This window comes from Dendrobates tinctorius, unplaced genomic scaffold, assembly GCF_039654945.1.
Source record: "Dendrobates tinctorius isolate UK_male_01 unplaced genomic scaffold, ASM3965494v1 ptg000085l, whole genome shotgun sequence".
Taxonomy (NCBI): domain Eukaryota; kingdom Metazoa; phylum Chordata; class Amphibia; order Anura; family Dendrobatidae; genus Dendrobates; species Dendrobates tinctorius.
Window position 1 is genome coordinate 4,141,220 of NW_027361753.1, and position 17,430 is coordinate 4,158,649.

Genomic DNA, 17,430 nt, shown 5'->3' on the forward strand with positions numbered 1-17,430 from the left:
GAATGAAAAGGAGCGATAAACCGGGCGCAAAGATCGGTCCCAGTTACTTGTTGCACTTTGTATCTATCTCTATTCCCTGTGCAGACGCCGTTTTCCCCCTTTTGCTTCTTGTTGTTAATATTTTGCGTTCATATTTTAGATTCTGTCTCCATAATGTTGTCCAGGCTGAGAGTTGTAGTGCAGTCATGGGCTCCGGCCTGCCGCGCTGTTCACACCAAAGAAAAGGGAAAAGCTCTGCTGCTAAATCCAAGGACAAACAAGGTGAGTAGCTGCAACAAAAAGGCCATGTTACCCAATGTAATTCCACCTTGGCGCAGGTTGCCAGCCTCAGTGCTTTACCCCAAAGTACCGGCTTTAGTGCCTTCCAATCCCCAGATACTGACTTTGGTGCCCCCTCTCTCGCCCCAGGTGGCGGCTTCAGTGCCCCCTCTCTCGCCCCAGGTGGCGGCTTCGGTGCCCCCTCTCTCGCCCCAGGTGGCGGCTTCGGTGCCCCCTCACCACTCCCTCTTGGTGCTGGAGTCAGTGCTACCCCCATCCAAGTTCTGGATTCGGTGCTCCCTCTCACTCCAGGTGCTATCTTTCATGCCTTCTCACTCCTCACCCTTCATGTACCGGGTTTCAGTGCCCATTTTTTCTCTGGTGCCAGTGTCAGTGACCCCCTCCCTCTCTGGTGCTGGCTTCAGTGCCTCACTCTACCCCCCCCACCAGGTGCTCACTTTAGTCCCCCAGGTGCCAGCTCCAGTGCCCTTCTTCCCGTTCCTCCCCAGTTGCATAGTTTAGTACCCTCTTCCTTCTGGTTTCCATCTTCAGTGCCTCCCTCATCCCTCCAAAGCGCTGGCGTCAGTGCCTCTTTCATTCCCCCCCAGGTTCAAGCTTCATTGCCTCTCCACTCATCCTCCCCCAGCTGTTGGCCTCAGTGCCTCTTTCCCTTCCCTCAGCTACTGGCATGTGTCTTTTTCCCTCCCCCTTCAGATGCTGGCGTCAGTGCCTCTTTTCCTCCCCCTCCAGATCCTGGCGTCAGTGCCTCTTTTCCTCCCCCTCCAGATCCTGGCGTCAGTGCCTCTTTTCCTCCCCCTCCAGATCCTGGCGTCAGTGCCTCTTTTCCTCCCCCTCCAGATCCTGGCGTCAGTGCCTCTTTTCCTCCCCCTCCAGATGCTGACGTCAGTGCCTCTTTCCCTCCCCCTCCAGATGCTGGCGTCAGTGCCTCTTTCCCTCCCCCACCAGATGCTGGTGTCAGTGCCTCTTTCCCTCCCCCTCCAGATGCTGGCGTCAGTGCCTCTTTCCCTTCCCTCCCAGATGTCCGCTTCAGTGCCTTTGCTTTCTTTCCTGGGTGTCAGCTTTAGTGCCTACCACCCCCCACCCCAGATTGTGGTACTTTTAAGGACCCTTCCACTTTTGCCTGTTGTACTCCCCTCCCCATGCGCTGTGCCTATGATTGGCTTTGAGCCCCTGTCTTACACTTGGTGGTGCCTTTACCATCTTTCATCCTTTGCATCCTCCAGGGAATGGCCTTCACGTTACAAGAAAGACAGATCCTGGGCCTCCAAGGCCTCCTGCCTTCCAAAATCGAAACTCAGGACATTCAAGCTGCCAGATTTCACAAGAACCTCCGGAAAATGGACGACCCACTGCAAAAGTAATCGCCGGTTTAGTATGGGCTTGTCTTCCTAGTTTGCCACCCTACCCTTACGTAATAACCATTACTCCCCCCCCCCCCCCCCATAGGGTATTTTTTATTGTCGCTTCACCCTGAACCTGATCTACATGGAAGTATGGAGTTAGCCTGTGGCTCTTCTGTTGTTAGAGCTACAACCCCCAGAAATTGGGGCGCTTGTAGTTTTGCAATTGAGCCACAAGTTGGAGATCACTGACCTCATAGAAAAATGAAAACCGGTTTTGTATTGTTTGCATGTGTGTTTATTACAGTACAGTTTCTACATTTTACCAACTTGTGGCTTTAATTATCTGACATTGATGCTCCTCTGGGGATCATAATCTTTAAAATTGTAAAAAACAAAAAAATGAAAAATAAATAAGGATTTAATACAAGTCCATTCTACTATTTCCAGATCATGACCACATCTTGGTAAAGAGTTCAAAATCCCCAGCAAAATCATAGAAAGAAATTCTAAAATTCTCTGTTCCTCCAACCAAACCACCACTAGAGGGAGATTGGGAATTTACTGTATACGGTTTTATTATTCGGCTCAGGTTTTATTATTCGGCTCAGCGTATAAATGTCTGCAGCTGGCTCCACAGCTCCCTCTAGTGGTGGCTAAAAGCAACAAAGATTTTACTTCTGTTTCTATGGAAGGAATTTGGATGTGTTGATCATATTCTCTTCTTCCTCACCAGGTACATCTATATAATGGGCATCCAGGAGAGAAATGAGAAGCTTTTCTACAGGATACTACTGGATGACATCGAAAGGTTAATGCCCATCGTGTACACCCCCACTGTTGGCTTGGCCTGTTCACAATACGGACATATCTTTCGGAGACCAAAGTAAGATGACATGAATCATAGAATCATAGAACGGTCTTGGCTTTATAATTTTTTTTTCAAACAGATTATTTTTATTGTTTGATTTCTCTATGAAAAGTTAGGAAACTTTCTCAATGGTCTTGACAGATTTTCTATTTTGCTTCTCAGGAGTGTCGGAAAGTTGTTTTTTTTTTTTTTTTTTTGGCTGCCAAACCAATATATATCTGTCAGAGCTGCTGCTGAGTTTTTGTGGTTTTCTCTCCTCTGTTCTTCCCTTCTGTCAGTGATAGACATAATAGCAGGTATGATGGTTAGACAAATTTCCATAGTTTAGGGTAAAAAGTAGCTGCAGTCTCAAGAAGGGCAAACAAAACAGGCTATAGATAAAGAGGAGAGCACATGAGGAACGGTAAGAGTTACTGAAGACAGCGGGACCCTGAGTCCACAAAGAACAGCATTTATTACTGGGTGAGACGCATATTTCGTATTCAGTTCATAAAATTGGAAGACACCCAGACATCTCATCTAACTTTAATTACTGGCAGAGTCATGCAGAGCTCACATCCAGCCTATATTACTTGGAAAGACACCCAGAGCTCACATCCAACCTATATTACTAGGAGAGACACACAGACCTCACATCCAGCCTATATTACTGGGAGAGACAAAGACCCCACATCCAGCCTATATTACTGGGAGAGACACCCAGAGCTCACATCCAACCTATATTACTAGGAGAGACACACATGACTCACATCCAGCCTATATTACTGGGAGAGACACACGTGGCTCACATCCAGCCTATATTACTAGGAGACACACACGGGGCTCACATCCAGCCTATATTACTAGGAGAGACACCCAGAGCTCACATCCAGCCTATATTACTGGGAGAGACACCCAGAGCTCACATCCAGCCTATATTACTGGGAGAGACACCCAGAGCTCACATCCAGCCTATATTACTGGGAGAGACACCCAGAGCTCACATCCAGCCTATATTACTGGGAGAGACACACATGGCTCACATCCAGCCTATATTACTCGGGGAGACGCACAGACCTCACATCCAGCCTATATTACTGGGAGAGACACACATGGCTCACATCCAGCCTATATTACTAGGAGAGACACACAGACCTCACATCCAGTCTATATTACTGGGAGAGAGACACAGCGGTCACATCCAGCCTCTATTACTAGGAGGGAAGCACAGGCCTCACATCCAGCCTATTTTACTGGGAGGGAAACACAGGCCTCACATCCAGCCTATATTACTGGGAAAGACACACACAGCTCACATTCAGCCTATATTAGTGAGAGAGATTCCTAGAGCTCACTTCCAGCCTATTTTACTGAGAGAGATTCCCAGAGCTCACATCCAGTCTATATTACTGGGAAAGACACACAGATCTCACATCCAGTCAATATTACTGGGAGAGACGCACAGACCTCACAGCCAGCCCATATTACAGAGAGGGCCACACAGACCTCACATCCAACCTGTATTATTGGGAGAGTCACACGGACATCACATCCAGCTTCACAATAGAAAAATCTGAAAACTTGCATGAGACTGCACATTGCATGTCTGGGGTCTGAAAATGAATAAAGGACTCCTGACTGCAGCCTTGGTAACCCCTTGATTATGTAAAGAATATTTTCTTTGTCAAAGGTATCCATAGCCTTTAATAATCATGATGTAATAATAATTACCAAATCTGTGTTTTCCCCATTTTTGCATGAAGAGATAAATTCCAGAGAAACCATGTAGACTTTGAGTTTGTATGCTAATGTTTTTTCATTTTTTCTGATACAGAGGTTCATTCCCCTACCCTTACATAAGGGTTTAAAGGGAAGGTGCCATCCAAAAATTTTTTTTTCAGCAATTGAAAAAATGTGAAGAATTAATGTTTACATTTTCTTAAATATTATCATGTTTTTAATTTTGTAAAATATGAAAAATAATTTTAAAAAGTTTGGCATTTCCACTTGTTAACACTAGGGGGAGCAGCTACTGAAATTTGGCACAAAAACCTAGTGTACAACTAGCTCACATTACTGCCCTGCAGTAATTATGGGCGGAATCTGCTGACATGGGTGTGATGTCTCCTCTCTTCCCCTTCTGGGTGTTTGCTAAGAGAAAAGAGAGGATGACATCTAGTAACACAGTGAGCAGCCATTTTGATGGGGCCTGCAAAGTTACTGACTGTCTTTGCACATAAAGTCTGGATCAGAACAGGCCATCAATCAGCAGAAATGTTTACTGGATTTCTCTGGAGCAGACGAGCAGACGGTCCATCCATGTGTATAACACACAGCGCTCCATGTACAATCCTTGGCACTGAACAGGGTGCCCCCCATAGATCAGCACACTGATCTCCTGAAATACTCTGTGCTGCTGTCACCCTGCTCCTCCCCCATATATCTCCCTCTGTGACCCCCATAGACCAGCACACTGCTCTCCTTAACATCTTACTATATACTGATGTACCATTAAATTAAATGGGAGCCCTGTATGCAGTAAGTGCACAAGCGCCCCCTACTGGTGGCTACAGGCAGACAGTGTTAGCATTTGGCTGCCTGTATGAAGAAGTGATGATAATCTGTGTGTATATGAATATATAATATATATGTTTTGTATTTTCCTCTAGGGGACTGTATATTTCCATACTTGATAAAGGGCATATCCGATCTATCCTGGATAATTGGCCGGAGACAGATGTTAAGGTAATGGATCAAAAGTCACTTTTTCCTAGTGATCACTCAGTATTTCTTGGAAATGTGCGTTTTCTTAAAGTTGTACGATTTGCTTTCCTGACGGTTGCTTTTCTCTCACAGGCAGTTGTGGTGACAGATGGAGAGAGGATACTGGGACTTGGGGACCTCGGGGTCTATGGAATGGGAATTCCTGTAGGAAAATTGTGTCTGTATACAGCATGTGCAGGGATCCGACCTCAAAAATGTCTGCCAGTGGTCATCGATGTCGGCACTGATAATCCAGTAAGATCGCATTGCTAAAATCCATGTTTTTTTTTAATTGGCCCTGTATTATACTCCAGAGCTGCACTCCCTATTCTGCTGGTGCAGTCATTGTGTACATAAATAACATTACTGATCCTGAGTTACATACTGTATTATACTCCAGAGCTGCACTCACTCTTCTGCTGGTGCAGTCATTGTGTACATACATAACATTACTGTTCCTGAGTTACATTCTGTATTATACCCCAGAGCTGCACTCACTATTCTGCTGGTGGTGTCACTGTGTACATACATTACATTACTGATCCTGTACTGATCCTGAGTTACATCCTGTATTATACCCCAGAGCTGCACTCACTATTCTGCTGGTGCAGTTACTGTGTATCATAGAATCATAGAATCGTATAGTTGGAAGGGACCTCCTGGGCCATCTGGTCCAACCCCCTGCTCAAAGCAGGATTCGCTAAATCATCCCAGTCAGATGCCTGTCCAGCCTCTGTTTGAAGACTTCCATTGAAGTAGAACTCACCACTTCTCGTGGCAGCCTGTTCCACTCATTGATCACTCTAACTGTCAAAAAGTTTTTTCTAATATCTAATCTGTGTCTCCTCCCATTCAGTTTCATCCCATTGCTTCTAGTCTTTCCTTGTGCAAATGAGAATAAAGTTGATCCTTCTGCAATGTGACAGCCCTTTAGATATTTGTAGACAGCTATTAAGTCTCCTCTCAGTCTTCTCTTTTGCAAACTAAACAATCCCAAATCCTGCAACCTTTCCTCATAAGACAGGGTTTGCAGACCGGTCACCATTCTGGTCGCTCTTTTCTGAACTTGCTCCAGTTTGTTGATGTCTTTTTTAAAATGTGGTGCCCAAAACTGGACACAATATTCCAGATGAGGTCTGACCAAAGAGGAGTAGAGGGAAATAATGACTTCACGTGATCTAGACTGTATGCTTCTGTTAATACATCCTAGAATTGCATTTGCCTTTTTTGCTGCTGCATCACACTGTTGACTCATATTCAGTCTGTGATCTATTAGTATACCCAAGTCTTTTTCACATGTGCTGTCACTTAGCCCTATTCCTCCCATTCTATATATGCTTTTTTCATTTTTATTGCCCAGATGTAGTACTTTGCATTTTTCCCTGCTAAAAACCATTCTGTTAGTTGCTGCCCACTTCTCCAGTTTATTTAAATCTTTTTGAATCCTCTCTCTCTCTTCTCTAGTATTAGCTATCCCTCCTAGCTTTGTGTCATCAGCAAATTTGATCAGTTTACCCTCAATTCCTTCATCTAAATCATTGATAAAGATGTTGAACAATACAGGGCCCAGGACAGAGCCCTGTGGTACCCCACTTGAGACATTCCTCCAACTGGATGTGCAGCCATTTACGACCACTCTTTGGGTCCGATCACTAAGCCAGTTATGAATCCACCTAACAGTTGCCTTGTCCATTCCATACTTAGTCATTTTTTCAATAAGGATTGTATGAGAGACTTTGTCAAATGCTTTGCTGAAGTCAAGATATACTATATCTACAGCATTTCCTTGATCCACCCAATCAGTGATACCGTCATAGAAGGAAATTAAGTTAGTCTGACATGACTTATTAGTTACAAACCCATGCTGACTCTGTTTAATCACTTACATCACTACATACATTACATTACTGATCCTGAGTTACATCCTGTATTATACTCCAGAGCTGCACTCACTATTCTGCTGGTACAGTCACTGTGTACATACATTACATTACTGATCCGGAGTTACACCCTGTATTATACTCCAGAGCTGCACTCACTATTCTGCTGGTGCAGTCACTGTGTACATACATTACATTACTGATCCTGAGTTACATCCTGTATTATACTCCAGAGCTGCACTCACTATTCTGCTGGTGCAGTCACTGTGTACATACATTACATTACTGATCCTGAGTTACATCCTGTATTATACCGCAGAGCTGCACTCACTATTCTGCTGGTGCTGGTGCAGTCACTGTGTACATACATTACATTACTGATCCTGAGTTACATCCTGTATTATACCCCAGAGCTGCACTCACTATTCTGCTGGTGCAGTCACTGTGTACATACATTACATTACTGATCCTGAGTTACATCCTGTATTATACGCCAGAGCTGCACTCACTATTCTGCTGGTGCAGTCACTGTGTACATACATTACATTACTGATCCTGAGTTACATCCTGTATTATACTCCAGATCTGCACTCACTATTCTGCTGGTGTAGTCACTGTGTACATACATTACTGATCCTGAGTTACATCCTGTGTTATACTCCAGAGCTGCACTCACTATTCTGCTGGTGTAGTCACTGTGTACATACATTACTGATCCTGAGTTACATCCTGTATTATACCCCAGAGCTGCACTCACTATTCTGCTGGTGTAGTCACTGTGTACATACATTACTGATCCTGAGTTACATCCTGTATTATACTCCAGAGCTGCACTCACTATTCTGCTGGTGCAATCACTGTGTACATACATAACATTACTGTTTCTGAGTTATGTCCTGTATTATACTCCAGAGCTGCACTCACTATTCTGCTGGTGCAGTCACTGTGTACATACATTACTGATCCTGAGTTACATCCTGTATTATACCCCATAGCTACACTCACTATTCTGCTAGTGTCGTCACTGTGTACATACATTACTGATCCTGAGTTACATCCTATATTATACTCCAGAGTTGCACTCACTATTCTGCTGGTGCAGTCACTGTGTACATACATTACATTACTGATCCTGAGTTACATCCTGTATTATACCCCAGAGCTGCACTCACTATTCTGCTGGTGCAGTCACTGTGTACATACATTACATTACTTATCCTGAGTTACGTCCTGTATTATACTCCAGAGCTGCACTCACTATTCTGCTGGTGCAATCACTGTGTACATACATTACATCACTGATCCTGAGTTACATCCTGTATTATACTCCAGAGCTGCACTCGCTATTCTACTGGTGCAGTCACTGTGTATATACATTACATTACTGATCCTGAGTTACATCCTGTATTATACCCCAGAGCTGCACTCACTATTCTGCTGGTGCAGTCACTGTGTACATACATTACATTACTGATCCTGAGTTACCTCCTGTATTATACTCCAGAGCTGCACTCACTATTCTGCTGGTGCAGTCACTGTGTACATACATTGCATTACTGATCCTGAGTTACATCCTGTATTATACCCCAGAGCTGCACTCACTATTCTGCTGGTACAGTCACTGGGTCCATACATTACATTACTCATCCTGAGTTACTTCCTGTATTATACTCCAGAGCTGCACTCACTATTCTGCTGGTGCAGTCACTGTGTACATACATTACATTACTGATCCTGAGTTACATCCTGTATTATACTCCAGAGCTGCACTCACTATTCTGCAGGTGCAGTCACTGTGTACATACATTACATTATTGATCCTGAGTTACATCTTGTATTATACTCCAGAGCTGCACTCGCTATTCTGCTGGTGCAGTCACTGGGTACATACATTACATTACTGATCCTGAGTTACCTCCTGTATTATACTCCAGAGCTGCACTCACTATTCTGCTGGTGCAGTCACTGTGTACATACATTACATTACTGATCCTGAGTTACATCCTGTATTATACTCCAGAGCTGCACTCACTATTCTGCTGGTGCAGTCACTGTGTACATACATTACATTACTGATCCTGAGTTACATCCTGTATTATACTCCAGAGCTGCACTCACTATTCTGCTGGTGCAGTCACTGTGTACATACATTACATTACTGATCCTGAGTTACATCCTGTATTATACCCCAGAGCTGCACTCACTATTCTTCTGGTGCAGTCACTGGGTCCATACATTACATTACTGATCCTGAGTTACCTCCTGTATTATACTCCAGAGCTGCACTCGCTATTCTGCTGGTGCAGTCACTGTGTACATACAGTCGTGGCCAAAGGTTTTGAGGCCGACACAGATTTTTGTTTTCCCGCTACTTCAGTGTTTTGGATCTGTTACTGGGATGTTTCTGTGGTCACTATCAGCGATTCATATGTATCTGCAGTGTTGGCCCTTATTTTTCGGCCCTTCGCCCCGGCAACTGGATATCCGAGATTACTTAGCTTTAAAAGACATGGAAGAGATGATAGAACGGGTCTTTTGTGCTGGAGTATCATAAGTGATGTCATGGGTTGTGTTAACCCCTACCTTGCTGTATTCTGACATGACAGGCATTACTGAAGGATCCGTTTTATATGGGCCTTTACCAGAAGAGGGACCGGACCCAGCTCTACGATGATCTGATCGACGAGTTCATGGATGCTGTTACAGATCGGTACTTGTTCCATGAATAATGGCTTTCAGAATCTTCACTGTTCACATACACATTAGTGTCGTCTCTGATCAGCGGCTTCTCCCACCCCCGGATGTGTTCCCCAGGTACGGCCAGAATACGCTCATCCAGTTTGAAGACTTCGGAAATCACAATGCCTTCAGATTCCTGAGGAAGTACCGAGAAAAATACTGCACCTTCAATGATGATATTCAAGGTATGGCAAATCCTGCAGGTGAGCGGAGCAGGCGGGTCTCAGAAAGGAGCCCTGGCCTTTAGGCCGAGGTCACACGATTACATAAGTCAATTGATTTTCATTTAGAAAAAAAGGACCATTTATCTGTAGTCACCCGTATGGTCTCTGTTATCAGACGTTGCAAACCCAAATAATCTCCTATGTTAACAACGACAATGTATCTGTAAAAACTGGATGCTACATCGCACACTCATGGGCTGAAATAGGTGAGGCATATCCGAAATATGAAAGGATAGTTCTGAAATCCCCTATTCTCGATGTACATTAGTCCGAGCGTTGTTTTTTTTTTTTTCCATAGACAGCACTCAGACAAAATACGCTCATGTGAACATATCCTTATGATCACGCAACAGTATAAAAAAAAGTCATTCAGAGTTGTATCCAGAAAAGTGGAACTATTTTTTCTCCCCCTTGTCATCTGTGTACAGATAATTTAAAATTTTCATATTTTACATAATTGCAATGTATCTGTAAAAATCAGATGCTAGACTGTGGGTCCGCATGACATCCATACCTTTCATTTCCCTCCGTGCCTTTGCTTTCCCTTCCCTCCGTGCCTTTGTTTTCCCTTCCCTCCGTGCCTTTGTTTTCCCTTCCCTCCGTGCCTTTGTTTTCCCTTCCCTCCGTGCCTTTCCTTTCCCTTCCCTCCGTGCCTTTCCTTTCCCTTCCCTCCGTGCCTTTCCTTTCCCTTCCCTCCGTGCCTTTCCTTTCCCTTCCCTCCGTGCCTTTCCTTTCCCTTCCCCCCGTGCCTTTCCTTTCCCTTCCCTTCCCCCCGTGCCTTTCCTTTCCCTTCCCTTCCCCCCGTGCCTTTCCTTTCCCTTCCCTTCCCCCCGTGCCTTTCCTTTCCCTTCCCTCCGTGCCTTTCCTTTCCCTTCCCTCCGTGCCTTTCCTTTCCCTTCCCTCCGTGCCTTTCCTTTCCCTTCCCTCCGTGCCTTTCCTTTCCCTTCCCTCCGTGCCTTTCCTTTCCCTTCCCTCCGTGCCTTTCCTTTCCCTTCCCTCCGTGCCTTTCCTTTCCCTTCCCTCCGTGCCTTTCTTTTACCTCCGTGCCTTTCTTTTCCTTTACCTCCGTGCCTTGCCTTTCCTTTCCCTCTGTGCCTTTCCTTTCCCTCCGTGCCTTTCTTTTCCTTTCCCTCCGTGCCTTTCTTTTCCTTTCCCTCCGTGCCTTTCTTTTCCTTTCCCTCCGTGCCTTTCTTTTCCTTTCCCTCCGTGCCTTTCTTTTCCTTTCCCTCCGTGCCTTTCCTTTCCCCCCCGTGCCTTTCCTTTCCCCCCCGTGCCTTTCCTTTCCCCCCCGTGCCTTTCCTTTCCCCCCCGTGCCTTTCCTTTCCCCCCCGTGCCTTTCCTTTCCCAGGAAGAGGAATCGCTATTACAACTTTCCACCACAGTGGGGAGCTCACTTCTTATAGATGCTAAACCGCTCCCATTAAAATATATGGGAACCTTCAGGGGCAAGTATTGAAAATTTTACTTAAAGAGGACATGTCACTTCCTAAAAAAATGAATGGCATACCTTGCAGAATTCCCTAAGATCCCCTGATTCTGACGCTTTTTTCTGTTTTGCTCTACGTCCCTTGATGGCAGAGATATATTTGTTGGTTTTGGGGAGCAGTATGTGAAATTTCTGCTTACAGACCAACCGGGTTTTTCTAAAGTCTTCTTTGGGGGCGTACCCTTTCAATCCTCATTCCCAGACTCTGTCAATCACAGCTCGGCAGCTGATCTAGCCGTTTAAGACCCTGCCAGCATCGGGGAGGAAGATTTGAAAGCGTACAAACCCACGGAATACTCTGAAAATACGCGCAGATGCACTACAACCAGAAATTTCACATACTGCTCTCCAAAAGAAACAAATGTGAATATCTCTGCAATGTAGTGACGCAGCGCCAAAATGAAAACAGTGGCAAAATCAGAGGGTTTCGGTGATTTTTACAAGGTATTTAACTCAGTTTTTTGAGTGAATGACGGGGCTTCTTTAAATGCATGTTTTCCGGGCTAAAAATAATTTCCACACTTGGACTAGATTACAAATTTTGTGCTGTTTTTGGCTTTTACAAGTTCTTTGTGTCCTTGCACATAACTGGCTGCAGAATGAGTTAACTGGGAATGCAACATGGGGTTTATTTTAATCGGATTTTGTCACCTTTTTTTTTGTCTTTATCTCAGCTACTTATGAGTCATGAAAGTTTAGCTGTCAGCTTTGATGTCAGTGGTCAAAAACAGATTCTCAGTTAACTCGTTCTGCAGGCATTAATATTCAGGGAACCAGATTTGATATATACATTGTATGTGCAATAACCTGCTGATCTCTCGTTATACAAATTTCTGTACTGTTGCTTCAGGCACGGCCTCGGTGGCGCTGGCCGGACTCCTCGCGACGCAGCAGGTGCTTGGAAAACCGATCACAGAGCAGAGAGTTATCTTCCTTGGGGCAGGAGAGGTCGGTAATGGTTCAATGCTTTTTGCCTAGTCTGACTGTTCAGAATATTTACCTTGCATTCTCATGAATCTTAACTGAGTGTTGGAAGTAACCCTTAAAGGGTAATCGCCCAGACACAGGATAGTTGAAACCTTTTTGATCAATGAGGGTCCGGTCACCGGCACCCCCACTTTTAAGAAGAACAGGGTAGTGAAACTCCCTACTGAAATGGAGAGGTGGCCAAGTACGTGCGGCACTGGTCTGCTTACTCTCTATGGAGCTGATTGTTAATAAAGTTCTGTGATTCCAGCAGCCTCTGCACTGACTCAAGTACAGCGTAAGAGCGCACTAACAGGGAAAAGGAGCATGTGCAGTGTGAATTAGTGACCCAGCTGCATCTCCAATGTCTACAGATCATTTAAGGCTATATTTACACGTTGCATTTTTGCAGTGTTTGCGGCATTTATTATGCAAATTTTCAGCTGCGTTTCACAGTAGCGGCAAAGTCTGAGATTTCAGAAATCTCATGCACACACCTTGTTTCTCTATCGCTTCATTGGGGGACACAGGAACCATGGGTGTATGCTGCTGCCACTAGGAGGCTGACACTATGCACATAAGAAATTAGCTCCTCCTCCGCAGTATACACCCCACCGACTGGCGCACAATTAGTCAGTTTAGCTTAGTGTCAGTAGGAGGTGGACACGGGTCTTTCATTAGACCCCTATCTACCTCAGCGTGCGTCGTTCCCTTACAGGTTCCCGGAGGGATACAGAGTGAACAGTCACATCTGTACTCCCACAAACAGACTATGAGTACGGCGTGTACTGCCACCCCGTATCTTCATAGGTCTAGCCGGCAGGATCAAGAGCCTCTAACATGCCGTCCAGGCCACCACAGATCCTAGCCTCTGCCTCCCACCCACTCGCCCTCCAGAGCCTGTCGGTAGGTGGAGGCACGGACGTTTTATTACCTCACTGGAGTTAAGGTACCTTTCCTCTCTACAGCACTACTCCATGGGACATAGGTCAGCAAGCGCTAGCTTAGGCATCGCGCCGCACCGCGCCCCTCCGGCGGCCGCCGTTTCTAATTTAGGCCCCGGTTTCTATTCGGGCCTTGTGCTGGGTGAGGCCACGCCCCCCCGTTCGGGCGGGCTTTCTCCCGCCCGTCTCATACCGCCCATCACCACACTAAGGGGACTAGCGGCGGCGAATGGTTCCGCCCACTCCCCCCAGCCGTCCTATGGGCTTCGAGCGGGTCTTTTACATCCATGCGCGACCGGCCACTTTTGCCGCTCACTTCTTCAGCAGAGCGTGTTTTCTCTCAGGCAGCCACCATTTTCTTCAGCCTGAGAGCCGGGCGCCTTTCCCTGACTACAGGAGCAGTCGTCAAGCTAGCCGAGCACATAGCTGGAAGTCGCTCCACAGGTGCCGTGAGTAGCTCTGCACAACAGACTGACACCCTCCTCAGCTCTTGGTCCCCTAACCGTCTGGCACTACTTAGTGGGTTAGCTCACCATGTCTAATTCTAAGCCACTTTGCTCTCGCCCCCCAACTTCCTCTTCTTCCTCAGCTGTGGTCAGTCACTTTGCATGTTCTGCTTGCAAACGCAAATTTCCATCAGGTCAGTCCTCCCCCCTCTGTCAGGACTGCAGCAACCCCATTGATCGCACCGCCCCGCCTGGCCCAAGTGAGAGTGAGACCCATATTCCAGAGTGGGCTTCTTCTCTTTCTCAATCTGTGGCAGGTCTCACCAATGTGTCTCAGACCCTGGTTTCTGTACTTGATAAGTTGCCCCTGCAGACTTCCACAGGACCCAGCAGGCCACAGAAAGCTCCGGCTGAGCCTACCAGCATTAGCCGCAAAAGATCCAGACAGGGGCACCACTCCGATTCGTCTTCTCGCTCCGTCTCGCCCCATAGCCCGTTACAGCGGCCCGGGTCGGCCAGATCCTCTTCTCCTGAACCAGGCGAAACTTTCTCGGATGCGCCCTCCAAAGATGTTTTGGAGCTGGACTCGGACCAAAATAGCAGACATGAGGGATATGGTCCAGAGCCTCATTGCTGCGATCAACCAAACCTTCAAGATCAAGGACTCGCCCACGGAACTCACAGACCAGGGTGTTTCGTTCAGGCGGTCTAAACCACCTACCAAGGTCTTCGCTCCTCATTCTGAGTTTCAGAAAATTCTGACTAGAGAAAGAGAGAATCCGACCAGGCGCTTTCAAAGAGGGAAATGCCTTGGCGTCTTATACCCTTTCTTGCCAGAGCTCACCGCGGAATGGTCATCTTCTATCTAACAACACTGTCCTTCCGATCTCTGGGGAAGCATGGCTAGGAGATCTTAACGACAGAATCATAGAATCGTTTGCGAAATCAGCCTTCGAAGGGGCGGCATCGGCCCTAAGTTCGGCCTTCGCTTCTACCTGGGTTTCTAAAGCCATAACCAATTGGGCTAAGGATCTCCATCAAGGCATTCTGGCCGGGGCCCTTTCAGAGCAACTGGCAGATCTCGCCGACCAGATTTCCCATGCGGGCGAATATTTGGTATCTGCCTCCCTAGATGCTGCGTCTTGCGCAGCCCAGGCATCTAGCAACGTTGTGGCGATTCGGCGCTCAGTTTGGCTTAAGGCCTGGTTAGCAGACTTATCGTCAAAAAAGTCCCTCACCAGCCTACGTTATCAGGGTGTGCGCCTCTTCGGTGACAGGCTAGACCAGATCATTAAGGACGCCACTGGGGCCACAAGCTCCCTACTGCCCCAGTCCAAGCCTTGTCGGCCTCCTCCGAAACGTCAGTTTCGGCCCTTTCGACCCTTTCGTCGTTTCACGACTGCAGAGACGCCTTCTCACCAGCAGAGGCCACAAGCGCGCCAAGATAGGAAACGAGTTTCCTTTAGGCCCACTCCTTCCTGGCGCTCCCATTCCTCCCAAGGTAGATCCACCAGGTCTAGACCTGGAAGGTCTTCCTCAGCATGACTGGCATCAAAATCCCGGCGCATCCCACCGCCTGGGTGGTCGACTTCTGGCTTACAGGGACTTCTGGCTCGCCTCGGTGGAAGACGTTTGGGTCAGGGAAATTGTATCCTCAGGATACAAAATAGAATTTGTTTCTCGTCGTCTGGATCGATTCTTCAAATCCCGACCCCCAAAAGATCCCTCCCTGATCCTGGGCTTCCATACCGCCATCGCCTCGCTCCTGGATTCGGGGGTAATTATCCCAGTTCCAGAAGCAGAGCATTTCACAGGTTTCTATTCGAACCTGTTTGTAGTACCAAAGAAAGGCGGTACGGTTCGGCCCATTCTGGATCTAAAGTTACTTAACAAAAGGGTCCGTCTGTGACACTTCAGAATGGAGTCCCTCCCTTCGTTCAGTAATCGCTTCCATGGCGGCACAGGAGTTTCTGTGCTCCATAGACATTCAGGTCGCTTATCTACATGTTCCCATCTTCCAAGGACATCAGAAATTCCTGCGCTTTGCGATACATCAGGAGCATTTCCAATTTGTCGCTCTACCGTTCGGTCTCGCCACCGCTCCCAGGGTTTTTACGAAAATCATGGCAGCGCTGATGGCCATTTTAAGGATCCAAGGTCTTGTGCTCTTCCCATACCTCGACGACATCATCATCAAAGCTCCGTCCCTGCCCCAGTCTCACGAAAGTCTCGCCATCGTTTGCGACACCCTTTCCTGATTCGGATGTATTATCAACAGAAAAAAGTCCTGCCTGATCCCATCGCATCGTCTGGTGTTTCTAGGCTTACTTTTCGACACCCGTCAGGCAAAGGTTTTCCTTCCCGAAGAGAAGAGAGTAACTCTCCGGCGGGATGTTAGCTTGCTTCAGAGTCCTCAACCCTCTTCTCTCCATTCAGCCATAAGAGTCTTGGGGAGGATGGTGGCAACGTCGGAAGCGATTCCCTTCGCCCAATTCCACTCGAGACCACTTCAGCAGGCCATTCTGGCGCAGTGGAACAGGTCGGTCTCCTCCCTGGATCGTCCAATTCGACTCTCGTTTCGAGTCAGACTGTCCCTCAATTGGTGGCTAACATCACCTCTCGGCTCCCAGGGCCAGTCTTTTCTTCCGGTGCATTGGCAGGTGGTGACGACGGACGCCAGCCTCCTCGACTGGGGTGCGGTGTTTCACCATCTGACCGTGCAAGGGCGTTGGTCGTCGCAAGAGACAGCTCTCCCGATCAACGTTCTGGAGATACGGGCAATTTTTCTGGCCCTTCTTCATTGGCACAGCCAACTCAGGGGTCTGCCAATTCGAATCCAGACCGACAATGCCACGGCAGTGGCATACGTGAACCACCAGGGAGGGACTCGGAGTGCCTTGGCTGAGGTATCCAAGATCCTTCATTGGGCAGAGGCCTCAGTTCCAGCGATATCCGCGATACACATCCCCGGCGTGGAAAACGAGGCCGCTGACTCTCTCACCCGTAATGGCCTTGCGGCAGGGGAATGGTCACTGCATCAGGAGGTCTTTCATCAAATTTGTCTACGATGGGGAAGCCCGGACGTGGACCTTATGGCGTCCTGTCTCAACAGGAAGGTGACTCGGTTCGTGTCCAGAGCATGCGATCCTCTCGCGGTAGGTGTCGATGCTCTGACCATTCCTTGGTCACAGTTCACGCGCCCCTATCTATTCCCTCCCCTTCCTCTTCTCCCCAAACTGTTGAAGAAGATCAAGGAAGAAGGGGTGCCGGTCATTCTCATCGTGCCGGATTGGCCCAGGCGGGCTTGGTTCACGGACATCGTCAACCTTCTCGCGGATGCGCCTTGGAGGCTTCCAGACAGACCGGATCTACTGTCTCAAGGTCCGATCTGCCACCCCAATTCTCGGTCTCTCAATTTGACGGCGTGGCCGTTGAGATCGCGGTTCTGAAGAAATTAGGCTTGTCAGACCAAGTAATTCACACCATGATCCGTGCTAGGAAACCGTCATCTTC

At 47.3% G+C, this 17,430-nt stretch overlaps 1 protein-coding gene across 1 annotated transcript in view; it reads left to right on the forward strand.

Annotated features, from left to right (window-relative positions):
• The window catches only part of ME2 (malic enzyme 2), a 57,004-nt gene that overhangs the window by 17,489 nt on the left and 22,085 nt on the right, over positions 1-17,430 (forward strand). The window contains exons 2-9 of the mRNA XM_073584787.1: positions 140-261; positions 1,503-1,636; positions 2,356-2,505; positions 5,139-5,214; positions 5,326-5,487; positions 9,719-9,822; positions 9,927-10,036; positions 12,412-12,509. Of these exons, the coding sequence (XP_073440888.1) occupies positions 154-261; positions 1,503-1,636; positions 2,356-2,505; positions 5,139-5,214; positions 5,326-5,487; positions 9,719-9,822; positions 9,927-10,036; positions 12,412-12,509 (942 nt within the window). The 5' untranslated portion in view covers positions 140-153. The remainder of the gene's footprint in view (positions 1-139; positions 262-1,502; positions 1,637-2,355; positions 2,506-5,138; positions 5,215-5,325; positions 5,488-9,718; positions 9,823-9,926; positions 10,037-12,411; positions 12,510-17,430) is intronic.